Source organism: Grampus griseus (genome assembly GCF_964374135.1).
Source record: "Grampus griseus genome assembly, chromosome: 8".
NCBI lineage: Eukaryota > Metazoa > Chordata > Mammalia > Artiodactyla > Delphinidae > Grampus > Grampus griseus.
In genome coordinates this window covers 20,951,227-20,976,102 of record NC_139002.1, presented here as the reverse complement: position 1 = coordinate 20,976,102, position 24,876 = coordinate 20,951,227, and the positions used below count along the sequence as shown (strand labels likewise).

At 38.5% G+C, this 24,876-nt stretch overlaps 1 protein-coding gene across 1 annotated transcript in view; it reads right to left on the bottom strand.

The window, feature by feature from the left end:
* The window catches only part of ALG9 (ALG9 alpha-1,2-mannosyltransferase), a gene marked incomplete at its 5' end in the record, with an annotated part of 100,123 nt that overhangs the window by 59,117 nt on the left and 16,130 nt on the right, over positions 1-24,876 (bottom strand). The window contains 7 exons of the mRNA XM_082661074.1: positions 6,354-6,483; positions 7,641-7,788; positions 8,774-8,903; positions 11,296-11,450; positions 14,157-14,279; positions 21,645-21,750; positions 21,934-22,021. Coding sequence (XP_082517200.1) covers positions 6,354-6,483; positions 7,641-7,788; positions 8,774-8,903; positions 11,296-11,450; positions 14,157-14,279; positions 21,645-21,750; positions 21,934-22,021 — 880 coding nt within the window. The remainder of the gene's footprint in view (positions 1-6,353; positions 6,484-7,640; positions 7,789-8,773; positions 8,904-11,295; positions 11,451-14,156; positions 14,280-21,644; positions 21,751-21,933; positions 22,022-24,876) is intronic.

The window sequence follows — 24,876 nt, the reverse complement described above, 5'->3', positions numbered from 1 at the left end:
AAGCCTTGCTAAATACATATTTATTGAATGAATCTTTAAATTCACAAGTAAAAATTTACTGCACTATAAAAATGTAAACTCACAGGTAAAAATTTTGGGTCATTCAATCACTAAAGATCATGAAAACATCACTTCATTTCTAAATGCCAACACAATGGATACTAGTGAATTAATCTGAAAGAAGAATTGTGAACAGCCTTAACTTAAATTCAGAGTGGATTCCAATCTTATTCTACTGCACATATTACAGCAATTTTAATCTGCTTGCTCTGCTACTCAAGGCCAATAAAAATTAGTAAGGCTATCTACAGGGCAATTAATTTTCTCCTCAAATAAGGACTTCCAGTAAGGGTAGGAGAAATGATTAAAAGAGAGAAAAAGAAGAAAGAGAGAAAAAAGAAAAGGGAGAAGACCCCAATCATTTCTTTTGATTACTACATAAAGTACCTGGCATACATGTAATAGAGCTCTAGAAATGGAAAGTAACTTCTTAAAAAAGTAATGCTCAGACTTCCCTGGTGGTGCAGTGGTTAAGAATCCAAGTGCCAATGCAGCAGACACAGGTTCAAGCCCTGGTCCGGGAAGATACCACATGCTGCGGAGCAACTAAGCCCGTGTGCCACAACTACTGAGCCTACGCTCTAGAGCCCGCGTGCCACAACTACTGAAGCCCGCGTGCCTACAGCCCGTGCTCCGCAACAAGAAGCCACCGCAATGAGAAGCCTGCGCATCGCAACGAAAAGCCTGCGCACCACAACGAGGAGTAGCCCCTGCTCACCACAACTAGAGAAAGCCCGCGTGCAGCAACGAAGACCCAGCGCAGCCAAAAAAAAAAGTAATGCTCAACCACTTGATGTCTATTCAGCTCTGTTACATGAAAGAACAATTAACCATTGCATGAAAACATATATTCAAGTGATACACCGTATGGTATAAACTTGGAAGTAAGAGGAGGCGTGAAAAGAATATTGAAGAATCCTGAAACCAAGTTTCTTATCCTAGGACTAACCTTTGTCAGGTTACCACCCCTCTGAGCCTCAATTTTTTTCACCCATAAAAAGAAGAGATCATAAACTTTATGATACCTTAAGTTCCCTTCCAAAACCATAATTCTTCCCATTGGTTAAATGGTAAAGGCAGGGATAAAGAAGAAAAAGAATATACAGTCAGTTCTATTGTAACACTTGTTTTGAAAATGCAAATTTGTTCCAACGCAATTGATATATTAGGGAACAATGTGAGCACAATTCAATTTCTGTGTTTGCTTATGTGTCATTTAATCCACAAGAAAACCTAGATGAATCCAGAAAATTACACCCAGTTGAACCAATCAGCCCAGAAATAAACAAAGTGCATACAAGCCCACACTCAAATTATCTCCCAGCTTCTTCTGTTCACTGCCTGTTACGAGCCACACCCATTCATATCATCCATATTTGGTATTACAGCTTTCTGTCATGTTTCAAATAACCCTTATTTCACAAGCTGCAGCCCTCCCAATGCCACTTCAAGAAGCAACCTGAGGTCTTCTTCAAGGTAAACTGCCATATTATTGTAGCATTTATGTACTTTTCGCCATTTAACATATATAAAACTATGCCACGGTTTTTATTAGGTTCCTATCTTTTTTATGTGTCACTGACAAAGTTTTTGAGTATTGTGTCCCTAACTCCATTTTTCCCACAAGTCTTGTGGTTTTCCACACAATTATCTTTGGCAATTGTATATCACGTTATAGCAGAACTGACTATATTACTATTTGGGAAAAAAATTAATCAATGACCAGTTTTATTTTTTCAAAGGTAACAGATGGAAAAGCTTCCTGAAAATCTGCTTAAGCATTAAGTCAAAGTCAGGGAAAAGTCTTTATCTGTAAGATCCCTCCTGAACGTGTGTTTTTTACCCCAAACTCCATCCACTGACTAAGCAGCTCCCACATCAGACACCAGATTTGGAAACAGAAGGTTATCATTCACCTTGAAACAGTGAACAAATATTTGGATTTGTCAAGAAGTAAAGAGGAGACACTGAATGTACCTTCTAAATTCAGACCTTGATTCTGGCAGAAAATCTTGGCAGGTACCATTGAATAATACCACCTGTTCAATAGCTACTCAGTATCTATCATGAAAGAATATGCAGCGAAAAAATGTTACAGCGAAAAAATATTATTGCTGCAGTATAGTTATAACAATACAGTAGAAACCAAGAGCCTTTACAAACACTCACTCCTAATTCTTGATAAACTCAGAGGTAAAAGAGCATAGGGAAATACAGGAGGTCATGCATGTTTCTTAGTTTCCGCTCAGACTAGGAATAGGAGACAGACCACATCATTTAGCATTGAAGCCAAGAGTTGGCTAAAACCTGTCACTCAGAGCCAAAGGGCAAATAAAAATAATGCTGCTATTTAGCATGCTCAGGAAAGACAGAGAACATAATTATTTTGCCTTTTTGAATGAACCCATACTTAAAACCAGGGCTGATACCAGAAGTAACAAACATAAACGTACTACAACGTGTGCTCTCACATTTTGGCCAAATGTGAGACCAAAATTATTTGGTCACTAGTCTTGATCCTGGCACCGTTTCTTAAAGAACTACGTTATTTTTCAAAATAATTGAGATTTTTATTTACATACGTATACATATATGAATGCAAGAGAAAAAAGTGAAAGAAAAAACCATCAAAATGGTAACAGTGATTTAATATTGGGGTAATTTGATTATAGCTGATTTTTTTTATTGATAGCTTTCATTATTTTACACAAGTGTTTATTACTTTTATCATCAAAGAAAAACAAATACCTTTTTAAACAGTTAACTGCAAGAAATTAATCCCTGATCATAGTTTGTGTGGAATTCACAGTAAGCCATCAAGTGTCTCTTTCCAAAGTGTCAAAGGTGAGTGGACTGGATTTGAAGGGCACTTCCCCCACCATGCAGGAAAATCCAAAGAGAGAAAGGTGTATGAGCACAGTGACAGACACTACACACTCAGAACACATAGAGGACCTGTTTGTCCCTGATTTTACCAGCCAGCATTTTGGTGACTCCTATAGGTATTCTAGAAAATCTTCTCCTTTTGGGTAAAGCTAATATAGTCACTTAAATTTAACAGTATCTGGTAGTGGAGAACATGGAAATATGATCTAACCAGAGACAACCTGTGACCAAACCTTAAGAAATGTACAACAGGCCACTGTAGTTTTTTTTTTAATTGAAGTATAGGTGATTTACAATATTTTATTAGTTTCAGGTGTACAGCACAGTAATTCCATTTTTTCTTTGTAGATTATATTCTATTGTAGTTTATTACAGGTATTGGATATAATTCTCTGTGCTACACAGTAAATCCTTGTTGCTTATTTATATATAGTAGTTTGTATCTGTTAATCCCATACTCCTAATTTGTCCCTCCCCACCCCCACTTTCCTCTTTGGTAACTATAAGTTTGTTTTCTATGTCTGTGAGTCTATTTCTGTTTTTGTATTCATCTGTATTATTTTTAAGGTTCTACATATAAGTGATATATAGTATTTGTCTGATTTACTTCACTAAGCATCCATGTTGCTGCAAATGGCAATATTTGGATGTGTGTGTGTGTGTGTGTGTGTGTGTGTGTGTGTGTGTGTGTGTGTGTGTGTGTGTGTGTGTGTACCACATTTCCTTAAGCCAACTGTCTGTTGATGGGCACCTGGTTTGTTTCCATATCTTGGCTATTTGTAAATAGTGCAGCTATGAACACTGGGGTGCATGTATCTTTTCATATTAGAGTTTTTGTGTTTTCTGGATATATACCCAGGAATGGGATTGCTGGATCATATGGTAAGTCTATTTTTAATTTTTTAAGGAAGCTTTATACTGTTTTCCATAGTGGCTGCACCAATTTACATTCCCACTAACAGTGTAGGAGGATTCCCTTTTCTCCACACTCTCTCCAGCATTTATTATTTGTAGACTTTTTTTTTCAGAATGCATAGGTCTTCGTTGCTGCACGTGGTGGCTACTCTTCCTTGAGGTGCTCAGGCTTCTCACTGCAGTAGCTTCTCTTGTTGCGGAGCATGGGCGCTAGGCGTGCAGGCTTCAGTAGTTGTGGCATGCAGGCTCAGTAGTTGTGGCTTGCGGGCTCTAGAGCACAGGCTCAGTAGTTGTGGTGCACGGGCTTAGTTGCTCCACGGCATGTGGGATCTTCCCAGGCCAGCACTCGAACCTGTGTCCCCTGCATTGGCAGGCAGATTCTTAACTACTGTGCCACCAGGGAAGTCCCATTTGTAGACTTTTTGATGATGGCCATTCTGACTGGTGTGAGGTGATACCTCACTGTGGTTTTGATTTGCATTTGTCTAATAATTAGTGATGCTGAGCATCTTTCCATGTGCCTGTAAGCCACTGAAGATTTTATAGCCAGCTTTCTCTCAATATCACTATCTCAACAATGACAAATATTCATCTCTCAAGTCAGAAAGCATGTATAGGCTAACTACTAGATACACAGCACTATCCTAGCCACTATGGTGAATACAAAAGAAATAAGGTGCAGTCATTCTCTCCATAGCACTCACAATCTGATAGTGAAAAATATGACATACACGTCAGAAATATTTAAATAGCGTAAGACAACAAAATTAAATGGCTAAATGAGTTATACAGATAAATATTTAAGGCATTTAAAGAAGGACACTGCCCACTGTGGACTTTAATAGTTGGGAAAGGCTTCAGAGAGAAAGACTTTTGATAGTATAAGAAGGTAGACAAGGGAAGTCCAGGCACTGTCACCAAGATAAGCAAAGTCACTGGGATTGAAAAAGCAACACTGAATCTGGACAGACTGTAATAAAAATCAAGTTGGGGAGCAATAAAATTAATCCATCAAATACACCATTATCAAATTAAGAACATATGTGGGAAAAACTATGTACCAAACACCATGCTATATATGACAGAGAGATATGATATCCAATCTCCTATTATTTCTTCCAAAAGTAGGTATGGTTATTCCCACTTCACAGACAAAAACTGAAATTAATTAAACACAGATGTTAACTAATTTGCCCAATGTCATCAAAGTAGGCAACAGAGTTGGGACTAGAATTCAAGCCTACTTGACTCCAAAGTCCATGCTCTTTTTTTTTTTTTACTACCCTATACTATCTCTTCCCAAATTACAGCTGTGACAACAACACTCTGAATTTATTATATCCTCCCCCTATCACAGTGTATTCTCCTACCCTTCTGACTATCCAGTGTCCCCATAGTGATCCCCTGTACATCAAAGCCTGCTCTCAGGAGAATATCTGCAGCTAAAATAAAAATGACTAGCAACAGAACATACTGCCCAGGGGTATTGTCACTGTTACAGGAATCAGAGGCTTAAGTTAGAAGGAAGCTACAGGATAAGTCACTTAGTGGAATACATGTGTCACCTTCTCAGGGAGCCAACTCAAGTTTGTATTTTATCATGTCCATTTTCATAGCTTATAAGCGAAAGTTCACACAGTAAGAATCTCACTCATAAACCCTGAGGGTCTCCATGGAAGTATAACCTGCCCCAATCCGGGAGACAAAAAGCCAGCTGTGGCTGCAGGTTTACTTTGGAAGAGAACTGAACGTCCTGATATTTCACTTTAAGTATATGACATAAGAAAATCTAAATGAAATGTATTTGACATTTAAATTGTTAAATGTTTCTTAACAGATAGGTTGCCAAAAAATGTGTTTTCTAATAATTCTACAAAATAGTCCTTTACTGTCTCTGGGAACCAGGAACATTATCTTTATTGCTCTCACCTTTTCCACAATCAAAGATTTTACAGGTATCAAATGACAAAAGTGTCATCTTTCGAAGGAACTGAAATAAAATCCACATGGGATCTCCGAGTGCGTAAAGATGAGTGGGTAGAAGAGCACGGCCCTGGCAGATATTGCTTCATGGACTCAGTGTGAGAACAGCCTTCACTGACTGTCCACTTGCTAAAACCAGAGTATACTAATAATTAGGTCAAAGGTCCACCTATAACTTGAAAGTTCCCCATGAAGCATTTTAATGGACCAAGGAGTGATAAGAGCTGCAGAATGTGTTTCAAGATGATGATTTGAATTAAACATAGGAAATTTTCCAGCCCAGTTTAGAAAATATGTTGAATTGTATATTTTACATAGAAAATTAAGGAGGTCATTTGAAAATAAAAATGATACTGTTCATCCTTTCTCAACAAAAGTCGTTACATCCCTCACCCTAAAGAAATCACTTTCTAAAAAAGTCCCATTTCATCAATGCTCTATTATGTATGCCAACAGATTTTAAGGGTAGAACTCTTTTCAAAGTAGTAAAAGGAGAATAATGCCCTTACATATCTGGATGGCTCCTCTAGGTTCTGGTCATTCATGTCAGTAGGAACAATCCGGGTGGCCAGTGGTCCCTCTGCGAATGGTTTTGGTAACTGGCCTCTGAACTCTGATGGAATGAACTGAAGCTGCCAACTGTCAGAAACACAAATAAGGAAAATAAGAAAAACACAGGGGGCTCACATTGCCAAATGTACTTGAAATACACAAGCAAAAAAAAAAAAATTTCATGTGAAAAACATTTCACTTGGAGACAAAATGTTTCTGTTAAAACCTCAACCAGAGAGAATAGAGACAGAGGTCACAATTCAGTCCAAAATCGTTGAGAAATTTTCAACTAGAGGTCTCTCAACCCATTTCACCAACTCTTAGCAGTGAAATCTGCAATAGTGATCATACCATCAAAAGAGAAACATCAAAGTTTATTGCCAATTATCTGTAATCAGAGGGACTTACCAAAATTAAAGCAAATTCATCAGGTGTGTAGAGAAAAGAGTGAAATGTAAGAACTCACTGTGGGAAAAGTACTTTGTTCCTGAGTAATCCTCAAAAGTATCTTTGGTTGTGAAACTATTTCAAATGTAAAAGGCAAATGCTAAAGTTAACGCTTAAAAAACAAGTTTTAATTAATCATTAATGACTGATACAGGATCTTTATCAATCAAAAGATACTACCACCAGCTAAGCTGCTGAAGCCAGTCCCCAAATGGAGCAACATGACTCATCTTAACCTGACTTCCCTTTTCCCTAAATAGGGCTCTTCTCTGTCCAAATGAAGCAAATACAAGGGAACTCAGAGCCTATGCTATCACATCCAACAACAGACAGCATCGAGGAAAGTGGTACCAAGGTCTTAGCCACAGCTTTCCCAGTGTCCATACATTGGTAGAGAATGTCCACTGCTGTCGGACGACAAACATGTCTTCTCTAAAAACACTCTAGAAACCTAGAGTCTCTAAACCACTTTTAAAAGTGGATATCCGTTCATTATAAAAAATTAAATATGGATCCTTAGGAAGAGCCACTAGCAGAAGCCCAGAGCCCAAAATGTCTTCAGACGTCCCCAGACCTCTGTGGTTAAGGGCAGTGCAGGGTGCATTACCAGACACAGCACTCATTCTACCAAACACAGGCCATGGGTGCCCAGCACAGTTCCCACAGCTCTCTGAGATGGAAAATCATTCAAAAACTTGTGAAAAATCTAAAATGAAGGAAAAATTAAGAAGACATTGCTACAGGATTGCTATTTTTACACCTTGATTTAAAACTCTGAGAATTAAAGGGCAACTTACTTATCGGGCAGAAGGAAGCTGCTGGGAAATCGATACCACTCTTTTCCTACACAGACATTAACAGGTCGGCCTTCTGGGACAGTGTGGATGGTTGGGTCTGTGGCAATTCGGTGAAATTCTGGATACAAATCAAGGGGCCCATGATACCCTGGAAGGGAGAAAGGTTTGTGAAAGCCAAAGATGAGGGAGATGAGATTCTGACATTTAATTATAATGCGTGTTAATGTCCCACTGTGATCCATGTGAAAGGTACACCGCAACCCCAGCAGGAAGCCCACTCTACGGTGTAAAACACTTCTACAGTCAGGAAGATGATTAAAGCAGAGGCCCTATTTTTGCCAGAAATAATTTGCTTTCTTGCCCTTCTCTATACCCTTCCACCTTTTCAATTTCACGTTCTTTGAGCACATTTCAATATTCTGGATCCAAATAATGATTATAAGAAAGAATATAATCATGGGACTTGAGCCCCAAATTTGCATCCTAAGTTTAAGGCTTCCTTAATTCATCCTTTAAAAGGAAAAAAAAAATTAGTAGGAATAGAGAAGACGTTTATAGTTAATCACACTAAAAGGCATTCTCAATCTTCTCTTCAATCCTAAGGTACAGAGGTCACATCCCAATCTTATTATTATTATTATTTTTTTTTGCGGTATGCAGGCCTCTCACCGTTGTGGCCTCTCCCGTTGCGGAGCACAGGCTCCGGACGCACAGGCTCAGCAGCCATGGCTCAATTGGGGCCAAGCCCCCAATCTTAATATGAAGTCCATAGGTTCTCCCTGTAGAAAAGTCCTCCCCCTGCAGCTTAAGCTGAATTGTATTAAACAATTATGGGGGACTTCCCTGGTGGCGCAGTGGTTGAGAGTCCGCCTGCCGATGCAGGGGATGCAGGTTCGTGCCCCAGTCCGGGAAGATCCCACATGCTGCGGAGCGGCTGGGCCCGTGAGCCATGGCCGCTGAGCCTGCGTGTCCGGAGCCTGTGCTCCGCAACGGGAGAGGCCACAACAGTGAGAGGCCCGCGTACCGCAAAAAAACAAAAAAACAAAGCAAAAAAACCCGAACAATCATGGGTCAAGCAAAACCAAGGAATAGTGCCTTGTGAGTACAGGTTAAGATATTCTCAGTACATCTACCTCTGAACAGTGCCACAGAGCGAGAAAAAGATAAGAGCCCAAACAGGAAGAGTGTTCCCAACGCCAGCCAATTCGATGTCACAGTATAATGCTCCAGGCGGTATCGCTGAAACACGAAGTGGTAACATTTCTAGAAGGAAAGAAAACGTTATTGAAAAAAGAAGATACACCTTGCAAAATATACACAATCACAAGACATCATCATAACTGAGAGGAAGAAAGCAGAAAAAGAGGTTCTACCAAGGGTCTGAGCAGTAGCAAACAGTGAAGTACCCACTCCAAATTCTCACATTAAAGCAAATTCTGCTCAATTGTCTGTAGATCAGCCTAGCCAGAGGGCTTGCCAAGAATGAAATCTCACTAGCTTCATAGGAAAATCATTTGGATACTTCCCTAATGCTTAAAGTCCTAATAATTTATTTTTTAAAAATATTTAAACAAAAATGCTTTTCCTAGGTTTTTTTGATATATGAAGTATCTCAATCTATTCTGATATAACTAGTTATTAACCTTCACTTTCCTTACTAACAAGTTTTCATCTAAGTTTTTAGCAACAACAAAATGTCTCATGACCAAACAAAAAGAAAAAAGAATTCCTCACATAGAATATTAGGAAAATTCTGTTAATTATCTGCTAAACTACTTCACAAACTAGATGAATATCACTAACAATATATACACCTGCATGAGTTCTGCAGCCTTTGAACACCTTCCCATGAGATTTCTGTCCTCCCTTCTTTCCCTCCTAGACTAGAAACTACTTTTGGAAAGCAATTTTGCAATACATAACAAGTGCCATAAATATGTTTGGATCCCTTTCATGTTTTCTGGAATCTCTCCTAAGCAAACAATCCAAATACCTAAACAAAGATATTTACCCTAGCATTATTTATAATATTGAAATAAGTGAGCAATCTAAACTTTAACATAAATTATATCTAATCATTATATATAACCAATTCAGTATATTACATAATAATGTTGTATATTATATCCACCTTAGAATATTATATTGCTATTAAAATGATGGGTACAGATATAGCAATATAGAGAATGTTATAATTATATTAAGAGGGATGTAAAGTTACATGAACCTTAGGTTACAATCAAAATAGATTGTTATATGATCGGCAAAAATGCTAGAAGGAGATTTTGTTAGGGTAGTAGGACTGATTTAGAAAGTGGTAAAAGAAAAATTATCTGCAATAAAGTTCAGTTACTTTTATAATTAAAATTATTTTTTAAAACTATCATCCTAACATGGATGAGCTTTAAAAATATTATGCTAGGACTTCCCGGTGGCACAGTGGTTAAGAATCCGCCTGCCAATGCAGGGGACACGGATTCGAGCCCTGGTCCAGGAAGATCCCACATGCCGCAGAGCAACTAAGCCGGTGCACCACAACTACTGAGCCTGCACTCTAGAGCTCGCCTGCCACAACTACTGAAGCCCGCGCACCTAGAGCTGGTCCTCTGCAACAAGAGAAGCCACCGCAATGAGAAGCCCAGGCACCGCAACGGAGAGTAGCCCCCCCGCTCGCCACAGCTAGAGTAAAGCCCACGCACAGCAACGAAGACCCAACACAGCCAAAAATAAATAAATAAAATAAATTTATTTTAAAAAATAAAAACATTATGCTAAATGAAAGAAGTCACAAAAGACCACATATTTTATGATTTCATTTATATGAAATGTCCAGAATAGGCAAATCTATAGAGATACAAAGTAGATTGATTAGCTGTTGCTTATGGCTGAGGAGATATGGAAAGGGGGTTACGACAGCTAAAGGGTACAGGGTTTTTGAGGTGATAAAAATGTTCTAAAATTGACTGCAGTGAGGCTTACATAGATCTGTGAATAGCCTAAAAAAGACTGTATCATACACTTTAAATGGGTAAATTCTATGGTTTGTGAATTATATCTTAACATAAATCTGTTAAGAAAAAAAACTAGAAAAAAACTATCACCCTAATTATTCTTCTTCTGCTAACTGCAAATGGTAGCAGAGGTTAAAAAAAAAAAAAGAGTCTGGCGCTTCTGAAGCCATAATTACAGAGATATTCAAGATTAGTTCTGACAGGGAATTGACCTGGACAGGTTTTTAAGCCAGGATTACAAAGTGTCCCACATTGCTAACTGCCTGATGTAATCCCAAACACTTGAGCCAGTTTCATTCAGGTCTTGTAGTGGAAGAGTACACATTCCATTAGCTCTGCTGTGGTTCCACCGTTCTGTGCTAGGCCCATTCAGTGACTTAAAAAAATTCCTTTCATAGCAATTGGATTCTTATTGGCAACAGAGACAAATTAACACACAAATTAACACTGCAAATACGTAATCAGCAAATAAGAGTCAAAGCAACATTTAAGCAATCAATACATAAAGCTTTATAATATCTGTATCAGGTGTAATGTACAGATAAAATATCTTAGGTGGAAGCATTCTGTAATTTGCCTATAAGTTTTATGAACGATTTAAAGTGAAACAGAATGAAGCAGATATACATTTCCCTGAAACTCACCTGAAGTGCAGAAAGGGCCACAGCACCACAGAGACATACAAGTGGATATACAGGGAAAAGAAATCTCTCCTCTTTGTGAGGCTGGATGAAGAAAATTATAAACCAAATATACATTGGAGCCAAGGTAAGCCAATATGGGTGGCCTAAATTCTGAACTGTAAGACAGAAAAATATCCACCTTTCACCATGTTAGAACAAAACAGCATGTTTAGTTTCAATGTTCTCTTGACCTCAAACTGGGATGTATACCCTAGGGCACCCAATAAAATGTTTCAATTCTTGTATTCACACTTTCTCTGATATAATAAAGGAGTCAAGTAGAAAGAGGTATATACTCCTTAGCCCTCCCAAGAGGTCCAACATTTAAAGGAAGGCACAATACTGGATTTAGCTAGAACAGGTGAATGCGTAATAGAGCTTAATAATTTCTACACTGGATGAAGAAAAAACAGATTTCTCTTCCTAATGAGTCCTGCCACTAAGACTAAAAGTTCCTGAGATCAACCAAAAGCATAACATAAATTCATTTCTTGTATTTTAATTCCTATGCTCTGTTTACTGCATTAATCTTACTTATACACCAAATGGCTATAGATCAAAGAAAAGGAAAAAAGTAGGATTCTCAAACCCATCACTGGTTTTCCTCAAGCTACAAATGACAGAGTTTGTTTCAAAGCAAATATAAAAACACTCTTAAAGGAAGTTTACTGATCAAGTTTTCTCTCCTGTTCTGCAGTACCCATCCACTCTGTATCACAAAATTAAAGTCAAGGTGTACTTAAAAGCATGTGAAAGAATTAAAGGAATTTAATGAAAACTAAGACCTAAGCACCTACTGGAAGGTTCCTGTGGTTAGGTACATGAACACTGAGTGATAAACCTGCAACCTACAGTGAAGGCATCCCCTGCTGTGCTTATACTAGTGACAACAAGAAGTGCGCAGGAATCACTGGCCTAGGGTAGATAGATAGCGCCCCCTGGTGTCCATTATGTCTACACTGAGCAAATTTAGATAAAAAGATCAGGGTTGTCATCAAAGCCCAACTAAGCAATGTTTAACTGTGCTCCGTAGTTATCCGTGCTTTTGCAGAAACTCTTTAGGAATAAAAATTCTTGAACTGCAATAACAACCTTATCTTTTAAACTTTTCACTCTAAGATTTTATCATGAGATTTTAGGTTATAATTTAGGACTTATACCTTTCCAGGAGGTATTTTAGGTTGGAATTTTCTTCATCATAAGAAAAAAATCTGTCTTCTATAAGTAAACAATCTCTTCCTCTTCTGTATCTTAAAAGCTAACGAATACATTTTAAAAATATGGCCTAAAATTTTGAAATGTCCTCTATAAAATGTACAAAATTATAACCAGTTGTACTACATGATGAGATAATGGGTAATTTCTTTCCTGCCTCTTTATATTTTTCTACGTTTTTTCTTTTATTATTTTTATTTCTTAATGTTTCCTCTTTTGAAAAAGATTGTTTCCATTATAAAATACAAAAAAAAAATAAAGAAAAAAACAGAAGAAAAGTACTAAAAAAGTATTTTAAAAAGTATAAAGGAAAGCCCCTAGGTAACCTAAGGATGGGGACTAGTTACTAGGTGGACATGTGGATACATTACACACTTTTAAACCAAAATTGGATTCATACTTTAGAGAACAGCTTAATATACTATTTTTATTTTATTTTTACTGTTTTTATACTTACATCACAAGCATTTCCAAATTTTCCACAAGCATAAATATTTTTATAGTCAGGGAAAAAGTTACTTTTCAAAAAAAAAAGAAAAAATGATCCTTAAGAAATACAAGGAATGGAGGAATACATTAATACCTCGAGGGGACAAACAGCTGAATCCAAATGTGGGACACTATGCAAGATGAATGACCTGGTTTCTTTAGAAATCTCCAGGAGGAAAAAGGTGAGGGGGGAACCTCTAAAAAAGCTTATGAAACATAACACCAAGTTCACTATATGACTCTTGTTTAGATCCTGCTTTAAACAAACTATAAAGAACTATAAAAACTATAAAAAGCTATTTTTCAGACAATGTAGGAATCTAAACATTACCTGGGTATTAGATGATATTAAGAAATTACTGTTAATTTTGTTAGGATAATGGCATCACGGTTATGTTACAACGAAAGTCCTAAAACAAAACAAAAGTGACTCTGAAGGCTGCTTTCATATTCTATGAACACAGTGAAGTCTTTATAAACCATTAATAGTAGAAAAGCAGAATGGGGAATGGTACTGAGGGATCATATGGCATCCAAATCAGACTAAAAAGTCTGAAGTTAAATCTCCTTCCAAAGCTCAGATGCATTTCTGCTCAGATCTGTCTTCCATAAAAGAAACTATGGGCACTACATATCCAGAGCCATGACAACCTGAGAAAACACTGGCTGTGCAATACAGAATCAGAACAAGCATCCAATTTGGGGGAACCTCTATATGGTTTAGTTCTCAAATTTTTGGTTGAATTTCCCAGAGAATGTTTGCCTCTAGCATTGATTATCTTAAGCAATCTTGCATGCCAACACACAGTTCTTTAAAAAACAGAAGACTCGTATAGATAGGCTTATCTCCCAAGATTTTATAAATGTTTCTGCCTCTCCAGGTGGTTCTGTAAATCATACAGACTCCTCACTTGCAATTATTAACCAAACTTTCACACAGGTTAACAACATAAGTTAAATAATCTACGAACACAAATGGAAAATGCAATAAACCAAACATTTCCATAGGAAGAAAATGGAGAATAAAGTAAGGAGATTCTTTTTCACCTCTTGGTACCCATTGTTACTTCTCTTCCCTCCCACGCCCCACCAAGTCTATCATCCGTTATGCCACTCACCATGAAATCTCTGCAGTAGGTATTCCATAAGAGAAGTCAGTGGTAAGACCAGGAGAGCCAAAGCAAAGACTACATTGAAATTCAGAAATCCATTAATTAAATAGAAATACCAGGGCTCTGTACCTGAGGGAGATAACGAGATAAGAAATCATTAGTGGATGCCTCCAATACCTATTACAACGCTTGACTCATACTGCTTTTTGTTCAAGTAATGTTGATGATCCAGTGCCTCATGTGTATGAGAGTCCACAAGCCGCCCCCCTCTTAGAAATCAGGTTTCAAATATTTAGCTGTATTTTCTATCATGACCACTATAACCTAGCCCAAACGGAACTAATACTTTTCAGAACCACCAAATAACATAAATAGCTTAGTGGTGACACTATGATTTATAATAAGAAGTATTTATTTGGTCTTCACCCCCATTCCTAGTATAAAGCTCCTAAAATTACCCTTGTAATTTGCGAAGTGGTGAGAGGAATAAAGGTGTCTTTTGTTCTGTTAATGAGGGAGCTTCAGGAAAGCCCCAGGTAACCTAAGGATGAGGACTAGTTGCTAGGGGAACCAATCGAGTGACTGGAGGGTTGGAACTTTCAGTCCTGTCCTCCCCTTCTCTGGCGAGGGGAGAGGGGCTGGCAACAGGGTTTCATCAACAATGGCCAATGATTCAAGCAATGGTACTTATGTAATGAGGCCTCCATAAAAACCCAAAAGGACAGTCAGTGTTCAGAGAGCTTCTGGGTTGGTGAACAGGCAGAGGAGCCCACGGGGCTGTGGCACACCCAGAGAGCACGGCAGTGCCACGTTATCTTCCCAAACACCCTGCCCTACACATCTCTTCCACCTGGCTTGTATCCTTTATAATAAACTGGTAAACACAAGTAAATGTTTCTCTGAGTTCTGGGAGCCACTCTGGCAAATTGATTGAACCTGAGGTGGGGGTTGCAGGGACAACTAATCTACAGCTGGTCAGTCAGAAGCCCAGGTGACAACGTGGACTTTGAATTGGCACGTGAAGTAGGGGCACAGGGGTTGGGGGAGGGTGGGCGTGGTGGGTTGCAGTCTTGCAGGGCTGAGTTATTAGGGCCTTTCCCATTTCCTTCCTACCTGTTTCTCCTAGTTACATTCTAGCATCCTTCCCCTTGATACACTCAACCACTATTTGATAGTGTGTATACAGGTCCCCTGTGTTCCGTAAAAAGCAACAACTTGTTTTCCTTAGGAAAACCATGTTCAGAGACCCAGACCCTGCTCGGAAGTTTTGGGGATTCAGAATGAAACAAAATGACTGAAAACACAAGCCTTACTCACACAAGTTTTGATTCTTTAACTCAAAATCCTTAAACCCAAATGATGAGAAAAAGCCCCCCTCTGCACATTTAGCAGGTTTTTCATCTGCTCTTCCCCTCCATGTGATTACTTCAATCAGGCAGTGAATGACACATGCGGGTTTTAATCACTGTGTGTTGTGACACCCGCGTTGCACCACAGCAATTTACTGCAATCAGCATTGCTTAAAAGGGTAATCAGAAGGCAGAGAAATAGGCAGAAAAGCCTGACATTTTTGCAGCTTGCACAGCAAAATAAGATTAGAAACCAAACCCTTAATGCTAGAAACATCTAAGGGAGGAGGAAGAAGAAGAGGGGGACCCTAAGGAAGGACTCAAATTCAATCGTGGGTCACCTTTTGGGAAAGCTCTCTCCCTCCTGTCTAAATACAATGATAGGGACTGTTCAGGAACAGAGATTTTGTCCCAGGCCAAGCTCATTAGAGACATTTATATCTTGTATTCTCTACAAATAACCTTTTGGGTTATAGAAAACTAATGGATGGTTTTATTTTCAAAACAGAAATACACGTCTTCTCTGGATTTTAATTACTATTTAACAACACATTTCCTAAACTGAGTTCTTTAGACATCCAGTTTCCAGAGAAGTAAGTTTTTGCACAATCCTCTCCTGACTGCCAGTGTGGTGGCAATGCTATCAACCTTGACCCACCTTTTTCTTTACAAAATTCTGGAAATCTGACCCTGAGAAGAAAAATCAGAGTGACTGGAGGAAAGGAGATCACCTTCCACATCATCTACTACAGATGCTAAACATCAAAAGAAAAAAGCCTCTTTCTCTTTGATCTTTGCAAATATACGTTTTTTTCAGGAAAGCTCTTTAGTCTTTTTGTCTTGACCACAACTTACTATGCCCTCCTGTTAGGGGTATCTTTTTACCAAGGTACACTGTACTCTGAGATGTGGAACCAAAAGCATTAAGTTGGTAAACTCAATTATTTTTATGTGTTAGGAGCTCATAGATCAAGTTCACAGCTAGGCTGTGAACATTTCGTAAGACTGTTACTTCCCTGAAGGATGGGGTAAAAATCGGGGGATAAGTCAAGATTTGGGAAGGTTCAAGTTGACAACAGTCTTAAAAACAAGAGCAAAAGGGGACAAAAATAGTGAATTCTGTTAGCCAGTGTCCTCCCCTACTTGATGAGGCATCTGCCTTCAAAGAGTAAAAACTTTTATCTCTTTCCAGGGAGATATTCAGCGCTGCTCTCAGAAAATATCAAAGCTGAACTATGTAGAAAAAAATGTGTCAGAATGACAAGCTAAGCATTTAACTGGTGCAAAATGAAAGGTGAAAGGAAGCTGGAAGCAGGGTCTTTGCAGGGAGTGACTCACCTATCTCCCTCTTTATGGAAAGTGCCTCAATTCCTTTCATTCAAACGAGCTAAAGGGAGCTTTGCAAGAGGCTAAAAGAAGAGGGGATAATGTTTATTGTTCCACAGATTGAATGGAATCTGGAATCTTTTATAGGCCTACAATTTTATAGAACTCTAGGAACTAAATTATAGTAAATCATCCTTATAAATGTCAAATTTGCACCACCAAGAAGAAAAAGCCACCAAGGTTCAACAGAAATGATTAACAAAAGAGGGAAGGCTCTGGAACAGCTGTGGCTGGCAGGTGACCCTGAGCACTCCCCAAAAGACTCCTCTGGGGCTTCATCCTCTGCCGCTGCAGGAATGGAAAACTGTGGGCCTTTTGATAGAGGACACCAGCCCCTACCTTCTGAAATCTCCTGTCCTGTGATCTGACAGATTTGATAAAACACACAAACAGGCAGGGATCACATCCTAGGCCACCAAGTGGCATCCTTGAGCAGACCCACTGTTATTTTTGAGGGGAGAGCATTTCTTACACCTGTCCTCCCACACCTTCTCCGGGCCTGTGTCCTGCTCATCAGACAGCAGCACTGCTCTTCACTCACACACAAAAATACTTAACCTCAACATCTGAGGACTTGAAATGTTACAAGGGAAAGAGGCAAAATCAGTGCCAAGCCCAGTCACTTTCCTTTTTGCAACACTAAATTTCACCTCTTGATCTCTGACCCTATAGAGATGTTTCCCCTACAACTTTGCAACTTTATGTCTACACTACTCTAAATTTCCTAAATGCCAAGTATTCTTTACCTCATCCAAGTAATAGTTGTGAAAACTATTTCTTTCCCCCGGCTTCAAAAGTCAAGAGTCAGCCCAGGTCTGGAATGTGTCATTAATATATGTTATCTGGCCAAGAAAGTATAGAAAGGTCCCTTTGAAAACCAGAAACAACGGAGAGAATAAATATGTACAGATCGTCCTCGACTTATGATGGAGTTAAGTCCTGATAAACCCATCATAAACTGAAAATATCGTAAGTCAAAAATGCATTTAATACACCTAACCTACCGAACATCACAGCTTAGCCTAGCCTACCTCAAACATGCTCAGAACACTTACATTAGCCTACAGTTGGGCAAAATCACCTAACACCAAGCCTATTTAATAACACAATGTTGACTGTCTTATGTAATTTATGGACTACTGTACTGAAAGTGAAAACAGAATGGTTGCTGGTAAAGAATGGCTGTATGAGTTTCCATTGTTCACCCTCACGATGGAGTGACTGACTGGGAGGTATGGCTTGCTGCCACTGTCCAGCATCACGAGAGATATCATACCGCCTATTGGAAAAAGATCCAAGTTCAAAATTCGAAGTATGGTTTCTACTGAACATGTATTGTTTTCGCACCATCATAAAGTCAAAAAAAAATTCTAAGTTGAACCATCATAAGTTGGGGACCATTATTACAATCACAATGGAGAGACTGAAATTATCTTGCTCATGCCTGTGTAGTTCCTACCTAAAATTCAGCTAATGCTGTAAAACTACTTTAAGTTTTTAAAAAAGAACTCAATATTCAATCTTTTTGTCTCAGCAGTCCCTACACTTGAAATTCTATTTTTCTACAATGTACCCGCATGGTGCCTACCTGGCAAACTCCCTCTCTTCCTTCCAGGCTCAGCTCAAAGATCACTACCTCTAAGAAGTCTTTCCTGATACTACCAGATGAACTTGCTCCTTTGATTCCCTATCTTTCCACTGTAGCACATAACAGATTGGACTGTAATTATCTATTCATGTGTCTGCAGCCTTATTAGACAGTAAATTCTATGAGGACACATGATAAATGCTCAAAAGCAATTGATTCAATGTTTCTTTAGCTGAAGTCATTTATCCATTCATTCAAGAAGTATTTATAGGCTTATTATGTTCTTATATGTAAGAGACAACACTAGATGTATGCAAAAACTATCAGCACAACGCATTTTAAATTTTCAGATAAAAAACTATGTGCCTGGGCTTCCCTAGTGGCGCAGTGGTTGAGAATCTGCCTGCTAATGCAGGGGACACGGGTTCGAGCCCTGGTCTGGGAGGATCCCACATGCCGTGGAGCAACTAGGCCCGTGAGCCACAACTACTGAGCCTGCGCGTCTGGAGCCTGTGCTCCGCAACGAGAGAGGCCACAACAGTGAGAGGCCCGCGCACCGCGATGAAGAGTGGCCCCCACTTGCCACAACCAGAGAAAGCCCTCGCACAGAAACGAAGACCCAACACAGCAAAAATAAATTAATTAATTAATAAACTCCTACCCCCAACATCTTCTTTAAAAACAAAAAACAAAAAACTATGTGCCTACCATAGCTAACAAAGCACTTTAAGCAGGAGACTCTTAGAAAATAGTCAAAATAATGCCCAAAAGTGCCAAACAAGTGAAAGAGTTTCCATGACAAAAAACAGGCTGTCTGACAACTGTACAGCATATAAGTCTTTGATATTTACTGAATGGACTCAACAATTACAATAAAATTAGCTGACAATGGTAAAGTACTACTTTCACCTCTATTGTTCTTAATTTGTATCTAGTTCTAGGATAGAATAGTGATCAGAGCACTTATGTAATCTGATGGGTACTCCAGAATTTGTTCATTCATTCATTCATAAGAAATCTTTATTGAAGACCTAGAATACACAAAGACTACCTACTCCTAAAATGGAAGAAACATTCTCTGTAAGTCTGCTAAAGCAAAATGGAGTTAACATGGAAATCAGACACCGCTGAAAATTTGTCAAAGATGAGGGAAAAGCACAAAAATTCTACCATCAAAGAACAACCCCCTAAAGTCTGGCTGACTACAGCCCCGCAATCAGTCTTGTTGATACCCAGTACAACAATTCCCTCTGTCCCAACAAAGCTTTTGCTATCACTAGGAAAGTGATCAGCTCCTGCACATCCAAAATAGCAAAATCTGAACTGAAGCTAACCTAGGTTCACTAAAGCTGGCAGAACAGAGACCCAAGGACTCTTCCCCATAAAACACTGGCTGAAATGAACAGCAGATGCCAACATGCAGAGAAAGACTGGCCACTGCTCCGCTGGATCCTAAAACCTACCCACTGTTAAACCAGAAACATAAACTTAGGTCAGAATTTACTCTTTCTTTCCTATTCTCCCTACCAACCTGCTTATCTCTAGGTGTAAAATCCTCATCAATCTAGAGGACTATAAAAATTATGAAACTTTCATATACTCTCACACAAAGTTTTATTTATAAATAAGCAGTCAGAATATCAATATGTAATAACCCATTTAAAAGGTGGAGAAGCCAACTTTTCAAAATTTAACTCAAATTAACACAATTTATTCACCTATCTATAATGTATATTATGTTTCCAATAGGTTCCATGTAAATCAATTTCTAATATGCAATCTGGATGTAGGAGGACAGTCCCCCTTCTATTGTCCTGTAGAATCAACTGAAGTTTTACAAGTAAACTAAAACAATGGGCAATTAAAAACACGCAACTCTCCCTAGATAAAGGGAGACATCTAGAGGCAAAAGCTTAAAATTGGGGCTTTTTCTCATAGTCTCAGCGATCTTGGAGCCACATAAAAGAGCCTTTTAAAATTCCTTCACTTAGCAATTATTCTCTAACTATGCAGTTTGTGGATTCAATTCACTGAACAAAACACTGTTTATTTTTAACCTATTACCCGCCATCTATAATGACAACATTCCCCAAATCCCAGGAGGCCCAATTAAATCTCATTTATATGCTTACTTTAATTCTCCTCAGTCAATCTGTTGGTTCTATTGGCAAAGTGGCACAGAAAAATGATGGGCGTGGGTGAAATTGATAAGAGACACAGAAATAATACTAACCTTTTTCATAGCAGAGCCCAAGACAGTCATATATACAGAATGCTCTAAGACCTTCAAAAGATTAAGGCAGAAGAAACTATACTTATTTAATGAGAAACTGTCTCATAAAATGTTTACTGACTTGGCTGATCTCATTAGAAAGATCTCTAGCTTATCCCTCGGTAGTGGTCACTAACTCAAATGCCCTCAGGGGACAAAAAAACCAAAAAAACAAACAAAAAAACCCCAAACAAGCTCAATGGCTGGCTGGGAAAAAAAAAAAAAAAGGGGGAGGGATGGAGATGGATGGAAATTGGAGAACCAACCCCAGACCAAAGGCATTCCCTTTTTTCCCCTCTTAATCCTAAACTGGCCAAACTATCCACCCTCTCATGCTGACCTCACCCCCATTTGCTACACTTTGTCTACAGATTTTCTAAACTTTCTCCCCTAATGCATAATACTAAAGTAAAACAAATTAAAAAAAGAAAAAGTAACTCCAAATATTATACCAAATGTATAGAAAATCTCTGGAGGAATATTTTCCAAGGTGTTAACAATAGCTATCTGGAGATGATAGGATTATGAATGTTTTAATTTTCTTATTTTTGTTATCATATTGATTTTCTAATGAGAAGAGAAAAAAGTAACTTAATTTTAAACGAGTAGCATCAAAACCCAAGGCATACCCAACAGAGTCCTCACTACTCTGAAACTGAGAATAAGAGGCAGCAGGACTAACAGAAAGCCAGATCTGAACATCACATTAATCAAGGAAGAATATTTAGTGGCTATATATCATCACTGTGCTATGTTCAAATGTCATTTATTTTTAAATAAGAAAATATTACCAGCAAAGAAAGGCTATATTTGATAAACTGTGGCAGCTGAATTAAAATTTCAAAGCTGAGGCAAATTAAGCTATCCCCTAACTCTTCCCTAATTTCATAAGGCCTTACCATAAAGATCAGGTCCATGAGGAGTAAAGACATTATACAAAACAATGTTCAGTGGTGCAATCACCAACTTCCCGTAATAGTAGCTGTCAATGACCACCACAGGCACCTAAAAGAGAGCAGAAAATACATAGCAATTGCAGAGTTTTGCTCTGGAAACATTCTCACAATGCTAATAGGATAAACTTCAGAATGAAAAACAGAATCAATTCCTAATGTTCTCTTTTCCATCCACATCAGAAGTTGCTTTCATTACAACTTTAGAACAAAACAAGATAAAAAGAAAACTCACCAGAAAGATCATTAGGGCAACCAGTGACCAATGAAAGAAACTCTTCCATCTGTGCTTCATGACCAGCAAATCAAAGGCAATAGGTAAACTATTTAACAGAGAGATAGAAAGTGGGGAGTTAAATACTTAGAATAGAAACTGAAACAGGTCAGATTTACACACACCTCATGCTGAACTGAGAATAAAATGTCTCTAGCAATTACAGTGAGGGAAGAAAGCTGGTACATGAAAGGATGTCTTCTCAAAAATAAAAAATGTGATCTCTTCACAGGACTCATCAGAGTGAGATGCATCCCACAATGCACAAGAAATATAAATATTCGTATTCGGAATGAGCTCCATTTTACACGTATTTATGTGTAATGGACATTTAAAATATATTAATTGTAAGTAAATGTACCCTATTGCCCTACTCCCACCCTGCCAAATAAATAAATACTGATTTCTCCCTTCCACGATGTATTAAGATTTTAGTAATAAAATAATATTACAAACTTTCACTTCAATTCTGATATATCCCTTTCCAATATGTAATATTGCTCCAAAATGTAATATGTAATATTTGTTCTTCTTCCTTTCACTTAAATTCCTCAAGCAAGTATCAACAGCATATGTGTGTTGTCTTCACTATTTCTTCCTTAAGGCCTAACATCAAGCTATTAAGACTGATCTAAGGTACCAGGAATCTCCTGTCCGCCAAACCCAGTATGTTTCCACAAGCTTCATCTCCCTTTGTCTTTCTGTTGCACTTGACACAAAGCATCTGCTCCTTCCTCTTTAGACTCCCTGGCTCAGATGTTCTTTTCTGGGGGCTTCCCTAGTGCTCCTTTCTAGGCTTCTTTTTCCCTGCCTCATGGTGTGCCCTACCATGGTCCTAGCTCCCAAAAGCAAGGTTGTACTTTTCTCTATATATACTCATTTTCTCGGGTGCTTCAACTCCTCTTGCATGAACAATCACCTTCATATCCATGACTTCCTAATCTAGGACACTAGTCAGAGCCCTTACCTGTGCTCCAGTCACAAAGAATTCCATCCCACACCAATCTATTTACTTACACAGAATCTACCCAATGTCAGTTACAGGCTCTGCTCCTGCCTCTTCCATAAAGTCTTTACGTTTATACGGCACTATCATCTCTATCATCTCTTTGGCAATGTCATGTGAACATCTCTTCTAAGATTTGAAATTCCACATTCTATTACCTAAATATTGCATTAACATTCTGTTTTTATTTTTTTCTCCCCAACTAGTTACATTTCCATAGCACCTGCATTTCTCCTTTGATAAGTCAATAAATGATAGTACATTGCTAACTGACTGATTAACTGTGATCCTGAAATCATTTATCTAAAGGCAGACTAATCAAAATGCGCCAACTCAGAGGTATTTGGGGAACTCATGAAGTTCAATGTAAACCCAGTAGAGAGTAAAAGGAATGCAGAAACTGACAAAAGGAGGATGGAAAAGTAAAAAGGAGGGAAGAACAAGGCTTTGTGAGTCACATTAAAGTTTGGACCCCATAGAGCAGGGGTTGGCAAACTTTTTATTTAAAGGATCCAATAGCAAACACTTTAGGCTTTGCAGGCCCCATATGGTCTCTGTTGCATATTCATGTGTGTGTGTGTGTTGTTTTTTAACAGCCCTTTAAAAATGTAAAAATTTCTTAGTTCTTAGGCTATACAAAACAGGCCAGCTGGATGTGTGACCCACAGGCTACAGAATGCCAACCTCTGTGACACAGAGCAATGGGGAAGCTATTACAAAGACAAAACAGAGTGATAAAATCATATTTGCATTTTAGGAAGATAACTCTAGTTTGAGCATGGAGAGCAGATTTATAAGGATCAAGACTAGAGATGGGAAGATCATTTATGAGCCTACGTAAAAGAACAGAGAGAGGTGAAGAAAAGTAGATTCAAAAGATATTAAGGGGCTTCCCTGGTGGCGCAGTGGTTGAGGGTCCACATGCCGATGCAGGGGACATGGGTTCGTGCCCCGGTCCGGGAGGACCCTGCATGCCGTGGAGCGGCTGGGCCCGTGAGCCATGGCCGCTGGGCCTGCGCGTCCGGAGCCTGTGTTCCACAACGGGAGAGGCTGCAGCAGTGAGAGGCCCGCGTACCGCAAAAAAAAAAAAAAAAGATATTCAAGAAGTACAAGAAATTAATAAGACATGAGAAAGAGAAAACAGTCACAGATAATTTTCAGGTCCTGGCTCAGCACAGACGGTGGTACCATTTCTGGGCTAGAAACAAAGGTAAAGGACAGATTTGGAGGGAAGATAATGAGTTCAGTCTGTAAATGTTTAGCTATATAAATGGAGATATCCAATAGGCAGCTAGGTATACATGAGTGAAGCTTAAGAGATGACTGGACTATATAAAGATATGGGACTCATCAAGATGATGGAGAGAGCAGAAAGTACAGAAGAGGCTCTTACACAAAATCTTGAGAAATATAATTAATTTGAGAATGATGTGCAGAATAGAAGATTGGAGGTGGGGAAACCAGCCTTTAAAATCCACTTAAGAAAATTTTAAATGCCTATTCTGATTTAGTAACTCCCTTATAAAAATGTATCCCATAGATAAATTTCCACAAGTGTATAGACATATGTACAAAAATGTTCACTGAAGCATTGGGTATAACAGCAAAAAAACTGAAAACCAAATGCCTACCAATAAAACAATGGTTAAATAAATTATGGACAGCCATATAATAATGGAATGTTATGCAACCGATACAAAGGACGATATAAATCTATGTACAGAAGATATACATATGTATAGGATAATTCTGTTTGTTTTAAGAATTTAAGTATGTATGTATAAACGTGTATGTGTGCATTTATTCATGTAAGGATAATTTCTGGAAAGATATGTACAAAACTATCAGCAGTGACTAACTGTGAAGACTGGGTTAGGGGAGAAAAGAACTAAGAATTC